The 21,911-nt window shown below is 45.1% G+C and overlaps 1 protein-coding gene across 4 annotated transcripts in view; it reads left to right on the forward strand.

Annotated features, from left to right (window-relative positions):
- PIWIL4 (piwi like RNA-mediated gene silencing 4) overlaps positions 1 to 21,911 on the forward strand; it is a 68,028-nt gene that overhangs the window by 23,400 nt on the left and 22,717 nt on the right. For all 4 annotated transcript variants that reach the window (XM_084617775.1, XM_084617774.1, XM_084617777.1 and 1 more), the window contains exons 10-14: positions 10,309 to 10,426; positions 12,770 to 12,881; positions 13,921 to 14,105; positions 16,331 to 16,403; positions 17,419 to 17,619. In XM_084617775.1, coding sequence (XP_084473901.1) covers positions 10,309 to 10,426; positions 12,770 to 12,881; positions 13,921 to 14,105; positions 16,331 to 16,403; positions 17,419 to 17,619 — 689 coding nt within the window. The remainder of the gene's footprint in view (positions 1 to 10,308; positions 10,427 to 12,769; positions 12,882 to 13,920; positions 14,106 to 16,330; positions 16,404 to 17,418; positions 17,620 to 21,911) is intronic.

The raw sequence follows: 21,911 nt of genomic DNA on the forward strand, positions 1-21,911 counted from the left end.
GCCAGACTTGGTCTCTGATGCTGGTACTGAAGGGCAAGTGTCAGTTTCAAGGGAGACTTCCCCCGTAGAAAGTGCCACAGCCCCTCCCTGGTATTGTCTTCATCCTCCTCATCCCCGGATGAAGCAGTTGCAGGTCTCTCCCACCAGATGACTTTCGGCCTACCAGGAGAAGCTCACAGAGCCAACACATAGCCTCTTTGACATCCTGGTGGCTGCAGCACTCTCTAAGGTTGCACTGCCAGTGCATGAAGGGGTGCTGAAAGTGGTCAAGGCCCTTTGGCAGACCCCGTCCCCTTTGCCACCAATGTCTAAGAGGGTATGTGATGTTACGAGTGTAATATAATATCTCATTGAAAGATGACAGGGCCAGAAAGAGTTAATTAACTCACCGACTGACCTGACCCATGGCCGAACTTTAGAGACTGGTTAGGAAGATATGTAAATGAATAGAGCTTTGAAATGCAATGCTGTATTATTGTTAGAGATAGAAGAGATGTTTGCTCATGTCTTGTGATGTAAACAAACAAGTCTTGTCTATTGCTATAGTTTTGATTCAAAGATCAAAAAAGGAATATTAACATATATTTGAGTGAAATAATAGTATTGTCTGTGTCTCTTTGAAGGTTGTGATAACCTGTGTCTGATCTGTTTAATGGATAAATTATCCTGGGCTAATTGCCATGATGTTTGGAAGAAGGAATGTTAAGCCTATTCTTTTCTCAGGCCAAAAGGCTGCAGGAAATGTATAAAAATCTTGGGACACGATCCTTCTTCATCTCAGATCTGCTTTGGGTTTCAAGAGGGGGAACCTTAAGCCATAAGGATTGAGATCCCCAGTCACTGACTGGAGTCACCCTGAATATGGACATTTGACTATAACCTATGGACTATTTCTAAAAGGACTTTTGGCAACTATAAGCTCATATGTGCTATGTATCTGAAACTCAAGAATTGAATTCAAATCTGTATGTATCTTGATCTTTTAACCAACATTCTCTTTTTTTCTTTTTTAATAAATTTTAGTTTAGTTAATAAGAATTGACTTTAAGCGTGTATTTTGGGTAAGATCTGAGTTACCATTTGTCCTGGATATGGGGCTTGGTCCTTTGGGGTCAAGAGAACCTTTTCTTTTATACGATGAAATAAGATTTTCAGAATTTATCATCATATGTTTGACATGTGTGTCTGGATGGAGGCCTGAGGCTGGGTACTTTAAGTGAACTGCATTATTTGGACTTCTGAGTAACCAGTGAGGTACTATAGAAGCTGTTTTGTGCTGGCTTGGTAAATCTAAGTACTGGAATATCCACTAGTGTTTGGTGTTTGTCTGCCCCGTTCTGTTTGGAGTTCACCCTAATTGAGTGACCTCAGCTGGCTCCCACAGGCAGCACCGTCACAGGGCAGAAAAGAAATTTTATGAGCTTGACAAGTGCTACGAATACTTGTATTCACACCCGCCTCCAGCATCTCTGGTAGCATCTGCTGCAAATGAGCAGGACAGGCAAAAGTCATGCCTAAAAACAAGGACGCTAGAAAACTGGACCTGTTTGGGAGAAAAATTTATTTTACTGCCAGGCTCCAACCTAGAATATCTAACCAGCAAGCATTGTTGGGGAGATATAATTTCAATATCTTGGATGCGTTGAGTAAACTCCCTGCCACAAGAACTTGGACAGGAGTTCACGTCCATCCTGAAGGAGGGTAGAACAGTAGCCAGAGCCTCTCTCCAGATGGCGTTGGATGTGGCTGATTCGGTGGCCAGGTCAATGGCCTTCGCTATATCCATGAGACGCAACTTATGGCTGTCCCAAGAAGTGCAGCAGTCCATGCAGGACCTTCCATTTGAGGGCAAGGCTTTGTTTTCAGAGCAAATGGATACCAGGCTGCACGGACTGAAAGATTCCTGTATCATGCTTCGCTCCTTGGGACTGTACATGCCGCAGGCCGACATTTCCGGCCCCCTCCGCTGCCTAGATTCTCGGGTCCGCCACAGAAGAGCTCATACAAGAGAAGGGAGAGACACAAAGGTGTTAAATGTTGTCCCACCCCATCCTCCTCAGATGCCCAGTTGGGGCCCGTGCGACACTCAGGTGGCCCATGGCAGGCATTTTGAGGGTGCGCCTGAGGACAGTATTTCAGTCTGGCCCTAGGATCCATCCCACCTTCTGTTTCTGAACTGCTTGTCTCCTTTCCTCACTGCATGAGCTCAGGGTACCTCAGACCGTTGGGTGCTCAACACCATTACAGCTGGCTACACCCTGCAGTTTTCCTCTGTCCCTCCTCCCTCTCCCTTTTCAGGAACCCTTCTCATGAGCAGCACCTTGTCCAGGAGGTGGAAACCCTCCTACAGATAGGAGCCATAGAGGAAGTTCCTCAAAATATGAGGGGAAAGGGAATTTATTCCCAGTATTTCCTAATCCCAAAGGCCAAAGGCAGCTTTAGACCCATCCTAGACCTGCATCGCCTCAACAAATATCTCAAGAAGTTGAAGTTTCGCATGGTCTCCCTGGCCTCCATCATCCCCTCTTTTGATCCATTTCCTGTTTCCACATTTCTGTTTTCCATGAACACAGGAGATTCCTCCGATTCATAGTGGGCCGATGCCGTTTACAATTCATGGTGCTTCTCTTCGACCTTTTGTCTGCTATGAGGGTCTTCACAAAGTGTATAGTAGTAGTGGCCGCTTACCCGAGACGTCAAGGGGTATAGATCTACACATACCTCGATGACTGGCTTGTCAGAGGCAGGTCACAAGCACAGGTTTAGCACAGCCTCAGTCTGGTGCGGGCCACCTGTCAGGATCTGGGCCCACTTATAAACTAGCGGAAATCAACCCTGACCCCAGTTCAGGAGATAGAGTTTATAGGGGCAGCACTCAATTCTACTCAGGCCAGGGCCTTTCTGCTAGAGTCCCTGTTCAGAGGCATGTTGGACCTCATCACACATGTAAGAGCCCACCCGCTCAAGACTGCTCAGGTATGCCTCAAGGCTCTGGGCCATATGGCAGCATGTACTTAAGTGGTCCAGCATGCACGTCTATGCTTCAATCTCCTGCAGACGTGGCTGGTGTTGGTTTATGCTCCTGGCAGACATAATTTGGATCTAGTGGTCACAGTCCCATCGCACATCCTGTCATCCCTGACCTGGTGGATGGTCCCCCGATCAATGTTGGAAGGAATTCCCTTCGTGGCCCAATCTCCATCGATAACATTGGTCTCCAGTGCTTTGGATCTGGGGTGGAGAACCCAGCTCGATGACCTCAGCACACAAGGTCTTTGGTCACAGGAGGATCGTGCCCTCCATATAAATGTTAAGGAATTCAGGGCTATATGCTTGGCCTGCCAGGTGTTTCTTCCTTACCTGAGGGGCAGAGTGGTTCAAATCCTGATGGACAGTACTGGTGTAATGTTCTATATCAACAAGCAAGGTGGAGCTCTCTCATCAGCTCTATGCCAAGAGGCTCTCCAGTTATGGGATTTCTGTGTACAGCATGCCATTCATCTCGTGGCATCACACCTTCTGGGTGTCAGGAATGTGCTGGCAGATCTCCTCAGGAGGTTCTCTCATCTTGCTATGAGTGGTCACTCCACCCAGAGACAGGCAGTGATCTTCCAGAGGTGGGGGACTTCCTAGGTGGACCTGTTGGCATCCAGGCAGAACAGAAAGTGTCACCAGTTCTGCTCGACCTGCAGGCTCACCAGAGGTTCCCTCTCTGATGCCTTCCTACTTCCATGGATGGAGTCACTACTATACACCTTTCCGCCAGTATCTCTGGTTCTTCTTCAAGAGCTTGCTCATGTCGATTCCATTCTAGGTGTACGCACGCCCATGTGCGTGGCTGTCTGAGATTGTTGCCTTAGCGGTACCCGTAGGGTCGGATGTGGTGCCCTCTGGAGTGCTTTGCTCATGGTATATCAGGTGCAGTATATCAGGTGCTGCTGGCCCTACACCCTCTCAGTTCCTTCCTACCGCCCATGGTTGTCAGTCGGAGTGCCTTCCTTGCTCGTCAAGGACTTGTGGTTACTTCCTTTGGACTTTATGCGTTTTGGCTTTGTGTATAGTTATCTTTAGTGTTAAATACCTGTTAATTGTAGTAGTTAGTGTTAGTAGCTAGGTCCCAGCGGGGACTTTGCCCCGGGTGAGGCATGCCCTAGTCTCCGGGCTCTAAACACTGCGACTCCTAAAACAGGCCTATGCCTATTAGCGACCCCCATGGTGGCTGTCTCAAGTGCTTGGGGGAAACGCATGTTAAAGAGCGGTGCCATATTTATAAGAACTTTGAGCCTTGCACACAGAAGGAGAGAGACATCAGGCTTAGAGCCCTCCTTTTGGAGTCCACCCAGCTCCCAAGCCATCTTGGCATGAATCTTCCAGCACCTCAGCATCAGCGCGAAGTGCGCCAGCTGGGCCCTCTTGACACTGCTCCATGTTGCTGGTGCCGAAGAAAAGGGCCAAGAAGCACGGTTCCCCGGCACCAACGAAGAAGGGCCAGTTGGCTGTGAACAAGAAGTGAGCCCCGAGCCGCCTGCTTACACCGGAGCCCTGCAGGCAGCCCTCCCTGGTCGGGGCCGTCAGCCTGACAAAAGGTCCTGCTTCGACTTCTGTGAGCGGAACTGGACCTTCGAAGGCCCAGGCGTTGAAGGAGCACAGGCCTCCGCCCACGCAACCAGAGCCACCAGTGCTGCAGCCTTTGGCTAAGGCTCCCCAAGAGGGCAAAGCAGCTGACAAGGCTCCTCAAGAAGCGGTGGAGCACCGCCAATCCCTTGAGACAATGGCACGCTCTCCACCGCCAGTCGCCAATGCCGATGTTGAGATTGACAAGGACTTACCACCGGTTGCCAGCTCCACAGTCACCGTGGTCTCAGTGTGGCTCTCTGGGAGGGAGGTGCCAGTCCCCATATTACTGACGCCAGTCACCGTCCCCAAGATCATCATCCCGGCGTCATTCCCAGTCACCGACACTGTAGAAACAATCTCCTTCCTGCCTCCAATCTCCTTGGCACTGCACCTGCTCACCATACCGTCAGCACCGGTCCTCTTGGCCGGGGAACTGATCTCCGGTATCAGTGGTCTCTAGGCAGACCCAGCCCCTCCATCGTCTCCGGAAGGGAGCTCCTCTGGTACCAAGGGCCGCTTCAGCCTGTCACCCTGGCCTCAGCAGCAGGACTGGGCGTCAGAGCTGACAGCAGTGGCAGCTGGACAGTGACAGCCAGGGCAGTGGCCTGCTCAGTGGCAATGTTGGAATGTCTGGGGGGTTTCAGTCATGGCGATGCCCCCATCGGTCCATTTGTTGGCCACCGCCATGGAACAGCAGCCTCTGGCACCAGACCTGGCACCAGAGGAGCACCCGGTGGCCGACCCTCAAGAGGCTGTGCCTACCTCCAACCCATCCTCCCCAGCAGAGGAGGAGGAACAGGCCCCCCTCCGCCCATACAGTTGTCCTCATACTCCCCGGATGAGGCGGTCACGGGCCCATCCAGCGCCAGCCCACCTGATGACTTTAAGGACCACCAGGCCCTGCTCCAGTGCTGATATTGGAACCCTCCTCCCCCCCAGGTTCAAAGTCCAGCTGCTGCTCCACCCAGCCTTTTTACCAAAAGTGGTCTCACAGTTCCATGGTCATCAGGACACGTTTCTACTGGTGTTCTTTCCGAAACCTCACAAACCCAGCAAGGAGCGCAGGTTGCATACTCTGAATGTTAGATGAGCCTTGGTCTTCTACATCGAAAGAACTAGACCCTTCCATAAGTTGGCACAGCTCTTTGTCGCAGTGGCAGACAGTATGAAAGGTCTGTCGATCTCCTCAGAGAATTTCCTTGTAGATAACCACCTGCATCAAGTTTGTCACCACTAGCGATTGTATCTGCTCACTCCACCAAAGCGCAAGCCTCATCAGCAGCCTTCCTCACACAGGTACCAATTCAAGACATCTGCAGAGCCGCTACTTGGTCTTGAGTCCGTGCCTTTGCATCCCATTATGACATCGCCCAGCAGGCTCAGGACGATGTCAGCTTTGGCAGAGCAGTGTTGCAAACAACACATCTGTGAACTCTGAGCCCACGTCCAGGGGGATACTGCTTGTGAGTCACCAAACATGGAATCGGCATGAGCAAGCACTCAAAAAAGAAAAGACTGTTACTAATCATAGAATAGAATGTCAGGGTTGGAAGGGACCTCAGGAGGTCATCTAGTCCAACCCTCTGCTCAAAGCAGGACCAATCCCCAACTAAATCATCCCAGCCAGAGCTTTGTCAAGCCTGACCTTAAAAACCTCTAAGGAAGGAGATTCCACCACCTCCCTAGGTAACGTATTCCAGTGCTTCACCACCCTCCTAGTGAAAAAGTTTTTCCTAATATCCAACCTAAACCTCCCCCACTGCAACTTGAGACCATTACTCCTTGTTCTGTCATCAGCTACCACTGAGAACAGTCTCAATCCATCCTCTTTGGAACCCCCTTTCAGGTAGTTGTAAGCAGCTATCAAATCCCCCCTCATTCTTCTCTTCTGCAGACTAAACAATCCCAGTTCCCTCAGCCTCTCCTCATAAGTCATGTGTTCCAGTCCCCTAATAATTTTTGTTGCCCTCCGCTTGACGTTTTCCAATTTTTCCACATCCTTCTTGTAGTGTGGGGCCCAAAACTGGACACAGTACTCCAGATGAGGCCTCACCAATGTTGAATAGAGGGGAACAATCACGTCCCTCGATCTGCTGGCAATGCCCCTACATCCCAAAATGCCATTAGCCTTCTTGGCAACAAGGGCACACTGTTGACTCATATCCAGCTTCTCATCCACTGTAACCCCCGGGCCTTTTCTGCAGAACTGCTGCCTAACCATTCAGTCCCTCCTCTGTAGCGGTGCATGGGATTCTTCCGTCCTAAGTGCAGGACTCTGCACTTGTCCTTGTTGAACCTCATCAGATTTCTTTTAGCCCAATCCTCTGATTTGTCTAGGTCCCTCTGTATCCTATCCCTACCCTCCAGTGTATCTACCTCTCCTCCCAGTTTAGTGTCATCTGCAAACTTGCTGAGGGTGCAATCCACGCCATCGTTCAGATCGTTAATGAAGATATTGAACAAAACTGGCCCGAGGACCGACCCTTGGGGCACTCCACTTGATACCGGCTGCCAACTAGATATGGAGCCATTGATCACTAAGCCTGACAATCTACCCGGCTTTCTATCCACCTTATAGTCCATTCATCCAGCCCATACTTTTTTAACTTGCTGTGGGAGACCGTGTCAAAAGCTTTGCGAAAGTCAAGGAACAACACGTCCACCACTTTCCCCTCATCCACAGAGCCAGTTATCTCGTTATAGAAGGCAATTAGATTAGTCAGGCATGACATGCCCTTAGTGAATCCATGCTGACTGTTCCTGATCACTTTCCTCTCCTCTAAGTGCTTCAGAATTGGTTCCTTGAGGACCTGCTCCATGATTTTTCCAGGGACTGAGGTGAGGCTGACTGGCCTGTAGTTCCCAGGATCCTCCTCCTTCCCTTTTTTAAAGATGGGCACTACATTAGCCTTTTTCCAGTCGTCCGGGACTTCCCCCGATCACCATGAGTTTTCAAAGATAATGGCCAATGGCTCTGCAATCACATCCACCAACTCCTTTAGCACTCTCGGATGCAGCGCATCCGGCCCCATGGACTTGTGCTTGTCCAGCTTTTCTAAATAGTCCCGAACTACTTTTTTCTCCACAGAGGGCTGGTCACCTCCTCCCCATGCTGTGCTGCCCAGTGCAGCAGTCTGAGAGCTGACCTTGTTCGTGAAGACAGAGTCAAAAAAAGCATTGAGTACATTAGCTTTTCCCACATCCTCTGTCAGTAGGTTGCCTCCCTCATTCAGTAAGGGGCCCACACTTTCCTTGTCTTTCTTCTTGTTGCTAACGTACCTGAAGAAACCCTTCTTGTTACTGTTAACATCTTTTGCTAGCTGCAACTCCAGGTGTGATTTGGCCTTCCTGATTTCACTCCTGCATGCCTGAGCAATATTTTTATACTCTTCCCTGGTCATTTGTCCAATCTTCCACTTCTTGTAAGCTTCTTTTTTGTGTTTAAAATCAGCAAGGATTTCACTGTTAAGCCAAGCTGGTCGCCTGCCATATTTGCTATTCTTTCTACACATCGGGATGGTTTGTCCCTGTAACCTCAATAAGGATTCTTTAAAATACACGCAGCTCTCCTGGACTCCTTTCCCCCTCATGTTATTATTCTAGGGGATCCTGCCCATCAGTTCCCTGAGGGAGTCAAAGTCTGCTTTTCTGAAATCCAGGGTCCGTATTGTGCTGCTCTCCTTTCTTCCCTGTGTCACTAACCTTTTGTAAATGTTGTTCTTAGAGATGTGTTCCTCATGTCCATTCCATGACTCACCCTCCATCCCCTCTGTCGGAGTTGACAGCAAGCAAGAACTGAGAGAGCGCAAGGCAGGCAGCGCCTCATATACCAGCACATGAGCGTAGGGCTCCTGGGGGCCCTACAGAGCTGGCAAAAATCTCCAGCAGCCGTGCATGTCGGCGCACGAACACCTAGAATGGAATGGATGTGAGCAACACATCTTGAACAACAGTTACGAAAGATTAGTAATCATCTTTTACCTGCAGTCTACAAACTATTATACACTTAAAACTATTATATACTTACAAACTATTATACACTTAAATCAACATATTTGTAAATTGCATCTAGAGCTGGCATCCAGAGCTGCTATGAAGATGGAATAAACAGCATAAGCCTCTTTGCTAAAGAGATTTCTCTTTGCTGCATATGAGACAATGATCAGAAATAAGCAACCTCTCATTTCTCAGCTATTTCTTTTAGGAGATGGACATCTCTCACTGATTTAACCTGGGGTAACTACACTAAAAGCATATTGAGCATTGCTCCTTGTCAGTTTCAGACTGGACAAAAGCATGGGTCTGGCATACCTTAAGGTTCACAAATGGGCAACAGTATGAAACATAGCAGCGAATTATACACTTTTTGGATTGATACTCACTTTGAAACAAATCAGAATCCCTATATACAGCAGGCCACGTTTTGCTTTCAGTTACACAGCTTTAAAACTGGAGGAACTCCATTGGCTTATTGTCAATTTCACGTTGCATTCATACTAAGACTCTGGCCAGGGTTGTGAAGACCAGGAATACTTTTTGAAGAATGTATATTTGTATAAATTAAGGAGGCCTCAAATAGATTACACTGTCTCAGTCACAACTTGTGAAAACACTCAAGGCTGCACAATACATGCACCAAAATGTTGATGTAAATCTAAAAGAAAAACTACAGCAGTGACCTGAGGTTTACAGTTTTTTGGTGGAAGGGGTTACTGCTATTATCAATTTGGACACTTCATCTACTGCTTTCCCCTTTATTGGGCAAACCACTTTTACATCACTTTTTTTGGCAATAAATTCAACATCATGCATGCCAAAAGAATAACCTGCATTCTTTCAAGATTGATAGCAGATGTCATCTTTTAACTTATAAGCTAAGAGCTCCATAGGTAGCATCTGTCCACCCAGGAATTTGAACCATTTAACTTTGGGCTTGTCTTCACTACCGGGGTAAGTCGACTTAAGTTGTGCTATTCCAGCTACTTTATTCACGTAGCTGGAGTCAACGTAGCTTAGGTCAACTTACCCCGGTAGGTTCACTGCACTGTGTTGATGGGAGACCCTGTCTGGTCAACTTACCTTAATCTTCTCGGGGAGCTGGAGTACCAGAGTCAACCGGAGAGCACTTCGACGTCGATTTAGCAGGTCACTAGACCCGCTAAATCGACCTCTGCTACATCAATTGCAGCAGCTTCGATCTCCCTGTAGTGAAGACCAGTCCTCAGTCTTACATCCAACTCCCTGGGCAGTTTGCACAGTGGCAAAATGGGCTGTCTGCTAAACCAAAGAATGCTTTTTTTATGAGGAATTAATATTAATAGCTAGGGAATTTAGATATTATTAGTTAGGGAATCTCCCAACTAAGAATTGTACACATCCTCCTATTTTTATCTCACCTCCCCTTCCCTTATCCCAACCTTTCTTGTTTTACGTCATAGGTTTTTTGGGCCAGGGTTTGTCAATTTTCTGTGTTTATATAGTACCTAGCATAAAGAATCGCAAACAGGTTGAAGCCAGTAGGGGCCACCGCAATATATCTATTAAGTAACAATGTAGCATCAGATACCATGATGATAGGTCTGGAATGAACACACAGATATTCTAGATCAGTGCTGATGATATCCTTTTTCTGGATTTTTTCGGGGGAGGGTGGGGAAGTGATGCTTTCTGACGTATTATCATTATTATTAGGTTTGACCAGCCGGGCAATTTCTGACTTCCGTCTGATGAAGGATCTGGCTCAAGAAATGCATCTGAATCCTGAGCAAAGACAGCAAAGGCTGTCTCGGCTTGCTGACAACATTCAGAGGTAATTTAATATAACAAAACCTGCCTTTAGGACCAAAATTAGACATTTCCCTGAAAAGTTAAGTTAAATGAGTTGTGTGATCTTTTGACAGTCTGTAGTTACCTGTTCTGCTAAACTGCCATGCAGTCTCATTCTGTGATTCGTCATCGTAGCACAGATGTAGAAGAGGAGGAATGGCTTACCAAAACATTTGCTGCTACTACTACAAAAAAAGCTCTGTACCTAAAATCAAGTGACAGCCTGGTTTCCAGCTTGTAAGGACCGTAGAAAGATTTTGGGGGACAGTTAAAATATGACAGGTTTCAGAGTAGCAGCTGTGTTAGTCTGTGTCCACAAAAAGAAAAGGAGGACTTGTGGCACCTTAGAGACTAACAAATTTATTTGAGCATAAGCTTTCGTGAGCTACAGCTCACTTCATCGGATGCGTTCAGTGGAAAATACAGTGGGGAGATTTATATACACAGAGAACATGAAACAATGGGTGTTACCATACACACTGTAACGAGAGTGATCAGGTAAGGTGAGCTATTACCAGCAAGAGAGCGGGGGCGAAGGGGACCCTTTTGTAGTGATAATCAAGGTGGGCCATTTCCAGCAGTTGACAAGAAGGTCTGAGGAATGGGGAGGGGGGGAGGGAAGGGGAGAGAATAAACATGGGGAAATAGTTTTACTTTGTGTAATGACCCATCCACTCCCAGTCTCTATTCAAGCCTAAGTTAATTGTATCCAGTTTGCAAATTAATTCCAATTCAGCAGTCTCTCGTTGATTTGCTGTTCTTTACACTATAATTTGGAGCATATTTTAACTGTGTCGGCGACAACTATGTTGTAAATGGGCCCCCCAGCATGGTTGATGTTTTCTGTAGTGTAGATGGGACCAAAAATAAAAGAATGCATCACTAGTTTAGCCTTCTGGGGAAGTAAGGTTAATAGTTGAGTAGCTATAATGACTATTAATTATTTGAAGGATATTAGCTCAGTTTACATCACTGGTAGTTTCTTCATTTAGGGCTCAATCCCGCACCCATGTAAATCATTGAAAGCGTTGCCATTGACTTCCTTTGGCACAGCACCGGACCTTTAAAATACTCTATATGCAATCACATACTTGCACCAGTGCATAGATATGTTGGGGATGTAATCTAAGCACCCATTTTAAAAATGTTTGGCCATTAAATTTAGGTGTAAGTTATACACACACACACACACACATACACCCCCTATAAATATTCTATTGGGAAATAATGGAATAGGGTGGAAGAGTGAACTTTCTACTTACATTGTTGAATACTTTTACTAGGTTTGTACCGTAATCACTGGGGTGGACTGATACTGGTAGAGCAGATGGGCTCTGATATTTAATGATATAATTTTTTCTGTATACCTGACCATATATATAACAACTCTTATTTTACTAGCTCACTAGCTCATTTTACCTTTTTTATGCAGTGGAAATTATTTTAATCAGTTTTATTGCTTTACCAGCTATTTTTTTTTAAATAATGTATTACTTTGTTTTGACTGCCTTTTAGCCAGTCTAATTCTTTAAAAGATATTTATTTAAATGGACTCCACTGTATTTATATACTTAAACTGTATATTATCAATGTAATATATTGACTAGTGGGGACAATTGAGGGAGATGAAGGTGAGAGCAGCAGCAAGGCCTAAGTGCTAGAGTGCTACATTGAAGAAAAGAGGAGGATGAGAGAGATGTAATGGGACACAAGAATAGGAGGGCTTGACAGTTGTGAGGGAAAGGGTTAAGGAGAGAAAAGTACGGGGTCTTGCACCTGAAATAATGCATTACTTTATTTAAAATGAACAACAAGCTTTGAATTCAGTATTGGAGTTTTAGCAGCTGCGTACACTTACTCTGATGATTTATGATACGACTAGATCCTCTAGATGGAGTTAAAGTACCATAATTCTTAGTTAGCTGTTGATGGTTTTATATTTACAATGCACTAGGCTGGATAAAATCTAGACAACTTAGTGTATTCTATGTACTTAAACGTAACGTAGTACTCGGGCTCGCTAGTTTAACTAGCTGACATTGATTACTGGTGGTGTTTAGTTTTTTCCTTTATTCAGAAGTTCTGAAACCTTTAGAAATGATCATGTATAGAGCATCCATATTTCATTTATTTTATTCAGTGGAATAGCTGGTATTTGTTCCAGTGTGATAGAAATTAAAATTGAAATAGAAACAGATCCTTCAAAAATCTGTTTGCTACTTTACCGACTGACTGTTCACTGGGAATTTTGGTGCTGGTGGGTTTTTTCTTCTTCTTTTTTTTTTTTTTTATTCCTGTCCATAAAGTCAAAAAAATCTTCTTACAGAATCAAAGAGGCTCGTTTAGAGTTAGAGATGTGGGGGCTGCAGCTTGGGTGCCAAGTTTCCCTGACAGGCCGTGTTGTCCCAACTGAAAAAATCCTAATGCAGGAGCAGACCGTGAGTACAGAAACTTTCACTTTAAATTCCATATGAGAATGTCTCTCTAGGCATTCCCGATGTGCCCAGTAACTGTTGTTTAAAGGTGCCAATATATCTAAGGCTGGGAAACTTACTGAGGGAAAGCCTGCTATTAGAAAACTCGGTTTTATTATTACCCAATAGTTACAAGAGTCAGGTTGGGGCTGTAATTTAGGTGGCTGTAGACCACATTGAGCCCTCAGGCCATACTGTATGCACCCCCACCTTTGGAATACAGAAATTCATCCCAGCTGTCTGGAGTGAGTCTAGGAAGTTGGTACTTGCTATTTTACACTTTGTAGCTGAGAATTTACCACAAGCCCTTGTGTGAATAGTTTCCTTAGCTCTAGAAAAAAAACTTTCAGCATAGGTCAGTTAGCCATCATTGACATCCTCAGCAGCCACCAGCACCTTTAATATAAGGGTGCTGAGCCAGATATGGGACAGCTGTTTTCTAAGAAAGGATTTTAAAAACCAGCTTTGTGGCTTGATCCAGTGGGTGCAGAATGCCCTGAACTCCCTCTGAAATCAGTAGGAGTTAAAGATGCTCAGAAGCTTGCATGATCAAGCCCCAAAGCTAGTTGAGACAGGCTGTCAAGTCAACAGCCTCTTGGGACCCCGGTTGGTGGTGTTTGTTAATGTAACACCTGCATATGGTACTTTTTGTATCTGCTCTCTTGCTTGCAGAACCATCTCACAGCCAGATACTCAAACATATTTGGCAGTTGTTTTTAGGTATGATCAGTGGAGTAGGGTGAACGCATACTTCATTTAGTAAGATTTTCCCAGTGCATAGAAATAAGTCCTGACATTTGCTCCAAGTGTCAGATCAGACACTTAAAAGAATTCTGTTCCCATTGCTACTGAATTACCCCTTTATCTAGGTATAACAATGTAAGGATGGTCAACAAAACTGACCCTTAATATTTTCTGCTGACAACTGTTCGTCTATGAAGAACTGTCTTCTGACAAGATATTTTTCTTTAATTGTTAATTTATTGTTTTTTTCCTTTGGCAGTGTCTGCCAATGAGTGCTGGTGACTGGTCAAAGGATATGCGTAATATGAAGATAATTGGAGTGCAGCCTCTGGACAACTGGTTAATGTTGTGCAGTAACAGAAATGGAGAACTAGCTGAGAACCTTCTGAATTGTCTGAAAAGAGTGGGAGGTCCCATGGGATTTTACATTGAATATCCCAAAATGTGAGATTTCTCAGAGGACTAGCCTAGATTTGCTTTTCTTTCATCCATCAGTCCTGTGCATTATTACTACCAATAACAACAACTTGCATTTATGTAGCTCTTTCAACTGGCAGTATTCCAAAGTCCTTCACAAAATTAACAAATGAATGATGGCAGCCTCAATGACCTGCTTACCCACTTCTCTCTCAAGAACCACTGCTCTCTCTTATGTTGTCCCTCATGCACATAAAAGTTCCCAGTCAAAATGTGTAAAGCCACCACCTTGACCTCCAAATCCTTCCTCAAACTCACCTCTTCCATAATGCTTTCTCTAAACTGCAACCATATCATGGCTAGGCATATAGTGAGTTGTGGTTACTGCCCCTGATTGGCTAAGAATGAGACACATCCTGTTACATTTGTTGCTCTCTTTCCCATCCAAGCTTGCCTGTGTCTCATCTACTTGCTGTGTTTTGATTTTTAGATTTTTAGCTCTTTGGGGCAGGTATTTTCATTTTCTGTATATTTGCACACTGTCTAGCTCCAATCTGATTGGTCTCTTGGCACTACCCCCAATATAAATGTTGAATTATAATAATAAATAAGTAGTATGTATAAATAATTATGTATGCCAGTAGGTACAATGGAATATAGATTCTAATAGGTGAAATTAAATTAACAAAAAAGAGGGTGGAATATCTCAGCCACTACTAGAAACAGTCACTTCTGGGACATACAGTATACCAGCTATTTAACAACTTGCAGCAACGTTATGTAATGGAGACTAAGGGTAGAGGAATACCATATATCCATTCGAAACTACAGAAGTGATTTAGGGAAGCAGAATATAAGTATTCAAGGACAATAAACTGCAAGACTTGACTGAGGCTATAGGAGCCTTTCCTACATATTTTAAGGTATCTAATGCAAACAGAGGCAAAGAGTAAACTTAGTTTTACAAAAAGCTGCATTTTAATGTAAGCAGCTTTCAACAGACATATCTTACACTGTATACCAGGTTATTGCTTAGTTTACTAAATCTGCATTGTGAAGGAAAAGTAACATTTTTGGATTCTCATTAAACTACCACCTTGATAAACTAAATATTAATACTTTTTATTCTGTAGTAACTTTGGGCCAGATTCTCTCCTATGTCAAGATCTGCTTGGCTCGAGAGTACGGGTCTGTTGGAGCCACGCTCCCTGATCTTCTGCCTTGTGCAGCTGTCACCCACCTTAGGTTAGAGCAGTGTAGGGGTTATTTTAACCTAAGCCAGATGGCAGGAGTTTCCAAGGGACCATTCAACAGTTGAGAATGGCCTGAGTACACCCATGTTCTGGCCATGCCCCTAAACCAGCCCTCTCCCACTCCTTGGCGTGGCCTCCTAGGCCAGGAAGGTAGCATAAAAGCCAGCCATGTCAGTTACTTTCTAGTTATGAGGTCCATGCCACTGGGAAAATTCTTAGCTGGCCAGCTGTGGACAGATTCCAAAGTCTTTTCTTTGGATATTGATGTGTAATATGTTCAGATCTGTTTCCTCAATGATTTTATATTCACTTTTCTTGTTCTTTTGTTATATACATATTTAACTCCTATAGATAGCAGGAGTTACTTATGCAAAAACTGAGCATCTCTTGAGAGTGAAACTGAAGGGCAGTTAGACTTCATATGGCATTGTCAGGGTTATTCCTTCAGGAAGCTGATTCTGTGATATGATGAGTGATTCTATAGGGTGTTAAGTTCACTTCAAGCAGCTGAGAGACACCCTTTTTTAGAAGTAAATAACTAATTCACATTTTTCCTTAACCTTGATTGCAACATAGACTTCTGCAACCATGCTACTTTCATATGGTCTCAGTGAGCTGACTGTGATGCTAGTCCTAGGACCTGTGTTCTCCTATCTCCCACAAATATGTATTGCCTCTCTTTTGACTTTCTTCACCTCCATGTCAGATTCTGTGGAGTAGGATAATGAACCATCACGCCCCCCCCCCCAAATCAATGATTTGCCCAACTCTAGTCTTAACACAGATGCGGCCTCTTTTAGGCAATGGATGGAATTTTGAGTATTAGTTTTGGTAGACACATCCTTTGTCATTGGTTACTGATTAATTCCAAACTAGTCAAATATGAATAACCTTTTAATCTTTGTGGAAAATCTGTTCATAATGCTTCTAAAGATGTGCAGTGAACTGACATTTGCAAAGTTAGTGCATGTTTAAATGTCTTTATATGTTTTTGTTCAGAGTACAAGTACAAGAAAGCCCAATGACATTCCTGCGAGCAGTGCAACAGCATGTAAATCCTGAAGTACAGCTGGTGTGTATATGTTTGTTAAGCATTGCTTTGTGATGCTTTCGATAGGCTAAGTCCAGTCTTCTGGTATGCAAGGAAGGTGGGGGGAGAGGAGAGAAAGCATAGAGAGCCTCTTCTCCCTGTGGAATCAGCAGAGCAGAATCTCTCTGAGAACACTATCAGCAGCCTGGCTACAGCAGCAGATAATACACCATAACCCCAAAGGATGACTTTCCAATTAGGAGGCATGTCTAACTCAGGACATGCACTGCTTCTTTCCAGAACAGCACTGTCAGCGGATGCTTTTTTAGCTACCAAGTGAGCAGCACTTCTAGCTTGTTTTTGTGGTCTTTCTGTCACAAACACACACAGTTACTTTTTCTACCTCATGTATACCTTTAATCCCCTGTTTCCTAACAGGGCAGGATGTAGCACAGGTATACAGCAGGGAGAGCCTTCCAAACAGCTTTCTCCTTTACCCAGCTCACCCTTTAAGATGCCCCCCACACACAATTCCTGTTCCTCCTGATTATATATCCTCCCATTACTAAGCCAATTACTTTATTAGCCCACTAAGTGTCAGTAATCCCCACCAGTAACAGGTTGATTCCAGTTAAGTCTGCCACTTTCTCTGTGCTACATCAACCTCAGTGACCAGAATCCTGCAACCAGTACTCTCTCACAGGCACCCTCTCCCATTTGGCAGAATTCCTAGAGAAGGGAACACATCTGCCAATATCTCTGCTCCCTCAGTTTACACTGGTTTTAGCTGGATTTGGCCTATAGTTAATCAACCAGTAAGTGTAATGTGGTCCATTTAAAAAATATATACAAGCCTTTATCTGTGGATGTCAGTTTTCCAATCGTGAACTCACAGGAGCAAGAGATTTGCAGGAAAAACAAGCTAGTCTGGCTTTATAAATTCTTCAGATTTGTGGGAGAAATTGTATGTCTGTTAAGAGGGTGAAATGTATCAAAGTGTAAGGAGAGATCTGCAGAAGTAGAACACTGACCACTGTTCTCTCCTTCTTCTACTTAGGTAATGTGTGTACTGTCTTCCAATCAGAAGGTCTGTTATGATTCTATTAAAAAGTTCCTGAGCCTTGACCGACCTGTACCAAGCCAATGTGTACTAGCACGCACTCTGAACAAGCAGGGCATGATGATGAGTGTTGCCACGAAAATCGCAATGCAGATTATCTGTAAACTCGGAGGGGAGCTATGGGCAGTAGAGATCCCTGTAAGTAATTTGTTTAAAATGTTTGTTTTTATCACAGCAAAACTTGTTCAACCATTTATGTTAACTAGTCTTTGGTATGTCAGAAATGCTTAGCTCTAGCTGAAATTGATTTAGCGTGGTATAAGTTGTGCTTTGTTGACATTTTTCATCTGAGGATCTCAGAATACTTAAGCAACAATAATTCACACGAGAAACCACTCCTCAGCATGAGGAAGGATTGCCCCAGATTGGGTCCTGTGTTAATGATGCAGGATACTTACTCTTGATCTGTTGACTTCACAAAATATTGGTGTATTTAATCCCATCAAAATCATTTTCACATTTTAGTAGCTCTCTGTGCATACTCAGAAATCTGAGCACTTCTTGTTTACAGTAAAGATTGTTACAAGGTACAGTATTGTGAAACATATCCATGTTTTATGAAGGTATACAAACAAATGTCCAACGTTAGCATTTCTTTGATCCACATTTCTGGGCAGGAAATCATGCATTTGTGACCCTAATGGTCCAACCATGGGGGAAAAACCTCTAAAATTCTTTAAATAAGCTTTATTTTCATGTGATCATATCAATAGGCCATTTAGTTTGACAGTATTTTTTCAGTGGTGATGAGATTTAAAAGAATAGAATTAAAGAAATGTAAAGCTTTCCAACAAAAAAGGACATGTTCTGGGAAGATGTATGGTCTATTGGTTAGAACAGGGGATCGTTAGATATAGCAGTGGTATTACAAATAATACCTGATGACCCGAAATAGGATTTGGGTCCCATTGTGCAAGGCACTGTACAAACAGTTTTAAGCCAGATGTCTCATATTATCCATATTTAACACTGGTATAATAATATTTATGTATCTCACAGGAGTGCAGTGAGGCTTAATAATATTTTTGACCTCCGTGGGTCTACTTGTGTGAGTAATAGCTCCCGGATGTAAGGGCTGTACAGTTGCTCTTGAGGTCCAAACTTGCTTCCATTGAAATCAGCAGCCAAATTTTGACTGACTGAAAAAAGAACAGGATTGGTGCCAAAGTTTATATCAAGCAAGTCCTGTCTGGAAATCACAAATTGTAGTGCTAAAATGCCAGTTATTTAATTGTTACTTATGGGATTTGCATGTCCTTGAACACCTTGTGGCTTCAGACTTAAGGCCAAAAATGAGATTGTTTTTCTTCATAGTGTTGTCTGGAACCTGAATAGTGATTTCACAGAAACTTGGTAAAAAATAAAATAAATGATCATGCTACAGAATAACATTTTCATTCATCAGTAGGAGATTCAATAAGCAATTAATTCCATATCAAGCTCTGTTGTCTCCCCCTGATTTTTAATTGATCATTTTGGGATGGCTCCTGCACATTTTAAAAATCACAGAATCATAGAATATCAGGGTTGGAAGGGACCTCAGGAGGTCATCTAGTACAACCCCCTGCTCAAAGCAGGACCAATCCCCAACTAAATCATCCCAGCCAGGGCTTTGTCAAGCCTGACCTTAAAAATTTCAAAGGAAGGAGATTTCACTACCTCCCTAGGTAACGCATTCCAGTGCTTCACCACCCTCCTAGTGAAAAAGTTTTTCCTAATATCCAACCTAAACCTCCCCCACTGCAACTTGAGATCATTAGTCCTCTTTTCGTCATCTGCTACCACTGAGAACAGTCTAGATCCATCCTCTTTGGAACCCCCTTTCAGGTAGTTGAAAGCAGCTATCAAATCCCCCCTCATTCTTCTCTTCTGCAGACTAAACAATTCCAGTTCCCTCAGCCTCTCCTCCATAAGTCATGTGTTCCAGTCCCCTAATAATTTTTGTTGCCCTTCGCTGGATGTTTTCCAATTTTTTCACATCCTCCTTGTAGTGTGGGGCCCAAAACTGGACACAATACTCCAGATGAGGCCTCACCAATGCCAAATAGAGGGGAACGATCGCGTCCCTCCATCTGCTGGCAGTGCCCCTACTTATATATCCCAAAATGCTATTGGCATTCTTGGTAATGAGGGCATACTGTCAACTCATATTCAGCTTCTCGTACACTGTAACCCCCAGGTCCTTTTCTGCAGAACTGCTGCCTAACCATTCAGTCCGTAGTCTGTAGAAGTGCATGGGATTCTTCCGTCCTAAGTGCAGGACTCTGCACTTGTCCTTGTTGAACCTCATCAGATTTCTTTTGGCCCTCTAATTTGTCTAGGTCCCTCTGTATCCTATTCCTACCCTCCAGTGTATCTACCTCTCCTCCCAGTTTAGTGTCATCTGCAAACTTGCTGAGCGTGCAATCCATGCCATCGTCCAGATCATTAATGAAGATATTGAACAAAACCGGCCGTAGGACCGACCCTTGGGGCCAGGGCCGGTGCAGCCACTAGGCGAACTAGGCAGTCGCCTAGGGCACCAAGTGGTTGGGGGCTGCGGAGGTGACCTGGGGCAGGGGGGCGTGGGGAGGGCCGCCTGCAGCAAGTAACGGGGGGGCGGGGCAGCATACAGGAGAACCGCTCCCCGCCCCAGCTCACCTCTGCTCCGCCTCCTCCCCTGAGCACCGCCCCGCTCTGCTTCTCTTTCTCCCAGGCTTGTGCGGCAAACAGCTGATTGGCGCCGCAAGCCTGGGAGGTGGGAGAAGCGGCGGCATGCTCGGGGAGGAGGCGGAACAGATATGAGCTGGGGAGGGGTGCTGCCGCACGCAGCTCCCTGGGCCGAGGGGGCGGTGAGGAGCTGCCACGGCAGGGGGGTGCTTCCTGGGCTGGAGGGAGGGGCAGCGGTGGAGGGGAGCTGCCATGAGGGGGCACCTCAGGGTGGAGGGCAGCAGCGGGGAGCTGCCGCAGGGTTCCTGGGGTGGGGGCGGGCGCAAGATGGAAGTTTTGCCTAGGGCGCGAAACGTCCTTGTACCGGCCCTGCTTGGGGCACTCCACTTGATACCGGCTGCCAACTAGACATGGAGCCATTGATCACTACCTGTTGAGCCTGACAATCTAGCCAGCTTTCTGTCCACCTTACAGTCCATTCATCCAGCCCATACTTCTTTAACTTGCTGGAAAAATACTGTGGGAGACAGTGTCAAAAACTTTGCTAAAGTCAAGGAATAAATTTACTGCTTTACGCTCATCCACAGAGCCAGTTATCTCATCATAGAAGGCAATTAGATTAGTCAGGCATGACTTGCCCTTGGTGAATCCATGCTGACTGTTCCTGATCACTTTCCTCTCCTCTAAGTGCTTCAGAATTGGTTCCTTGAGGACCTGCTCCATGATTTTTCCAGGGACTGAGGTGAGGCTGACTGGCCTGTAGTTCCCAGGATCCTCCTCCTTCCCTTTTTTAAAGATGGGCACTACATTAGCCTTTTTCCAGTTGTCCGGGACCTCTCTCGATCGCCATGAGTTTTCAAAGATAATGGCCAATGGCTCTGCAATGACATCCGCAAACCCCTTTAGCACTCTCGGATGCAGCGCATCCGGCCCCATGGACTTGTGCTCGTCCAGCTTTTCTAAATAGTCCCGAACCACTTTTTTCTCCACAGAGGGCTGGTCACCTCCTCCCCATGCTGTGCTGCCCAGTGCAGTAATCTGGGAGCTGACCTTGTTCGTGAAGACAGAGTCAAAAAAAGCATTGAGTACATTAGCTTTTCCCACATCCTCTGTCAGTAGGTTGCCTCCCTCATTCAGTAAGGGGCCCACACTTTCCTTGTCTTTCTTTTTGTTGCTAACATACCTGAAGAAACCCTTCTTGTTACTGTTAATATCTCTTGCTAGCTGCAACTCCAGGTGTGATTTGGCCTTCTTGATTTCACTCCTGCATGCCTGAGCAATATTTTTGTACTCTTCCCTGGTCATTTGTCCAATCTTCCACTTCTTGTAAGCTTCTTTTTTGTGTTTAAGATCAGCAAGGATTTCACTGTTAAGCCAAGCTGGTTGCCTTCCATATTTACTATTCTTTCTACACATCGGAATGGTTTGTCCCTGTAACCTCAATAAAGATTCTTTAAAATACACCCAGCTTTCCTGGACTCCTTTCCCCTTCATTTTGTTTTCTGAGGGGATCCTGCCCATCAGTTCCCTGAGGGAGTCAAAGTCTGCTTTTCTGAAGTCCAGGGTCCGTATTCTGCTGCTCTCCTTTCTTCCTTGTGTCAAGATCCTGAACTTGACCATCTCATGGTCACTGCCTCCCAGGTTCCCCTCCACTTTTGCTCCACCTACTAATTCTTCCCAGATTGTGAGCAGCAGGTCAAGAAGAGCTCTGCCCCTAGTTGGTTCCTCCAGCACTTGCACCAGGAAATTGTCCCCTACACTTTCCAAAAACTGGATTGTCT

Source organism: Lepidochelys olivacea (genome assembly GCF_965140295.1).
Source record: "Lepidochelys olivacea isolate rLepOli2 genome assembly, chromosome: 1".
Classification (NCBI taxonomy): Eukaryota; Metazoa; Chordata; order Testudines; family Cheloniidae; genus Lepidochelys; species Lepidochelys olivacea.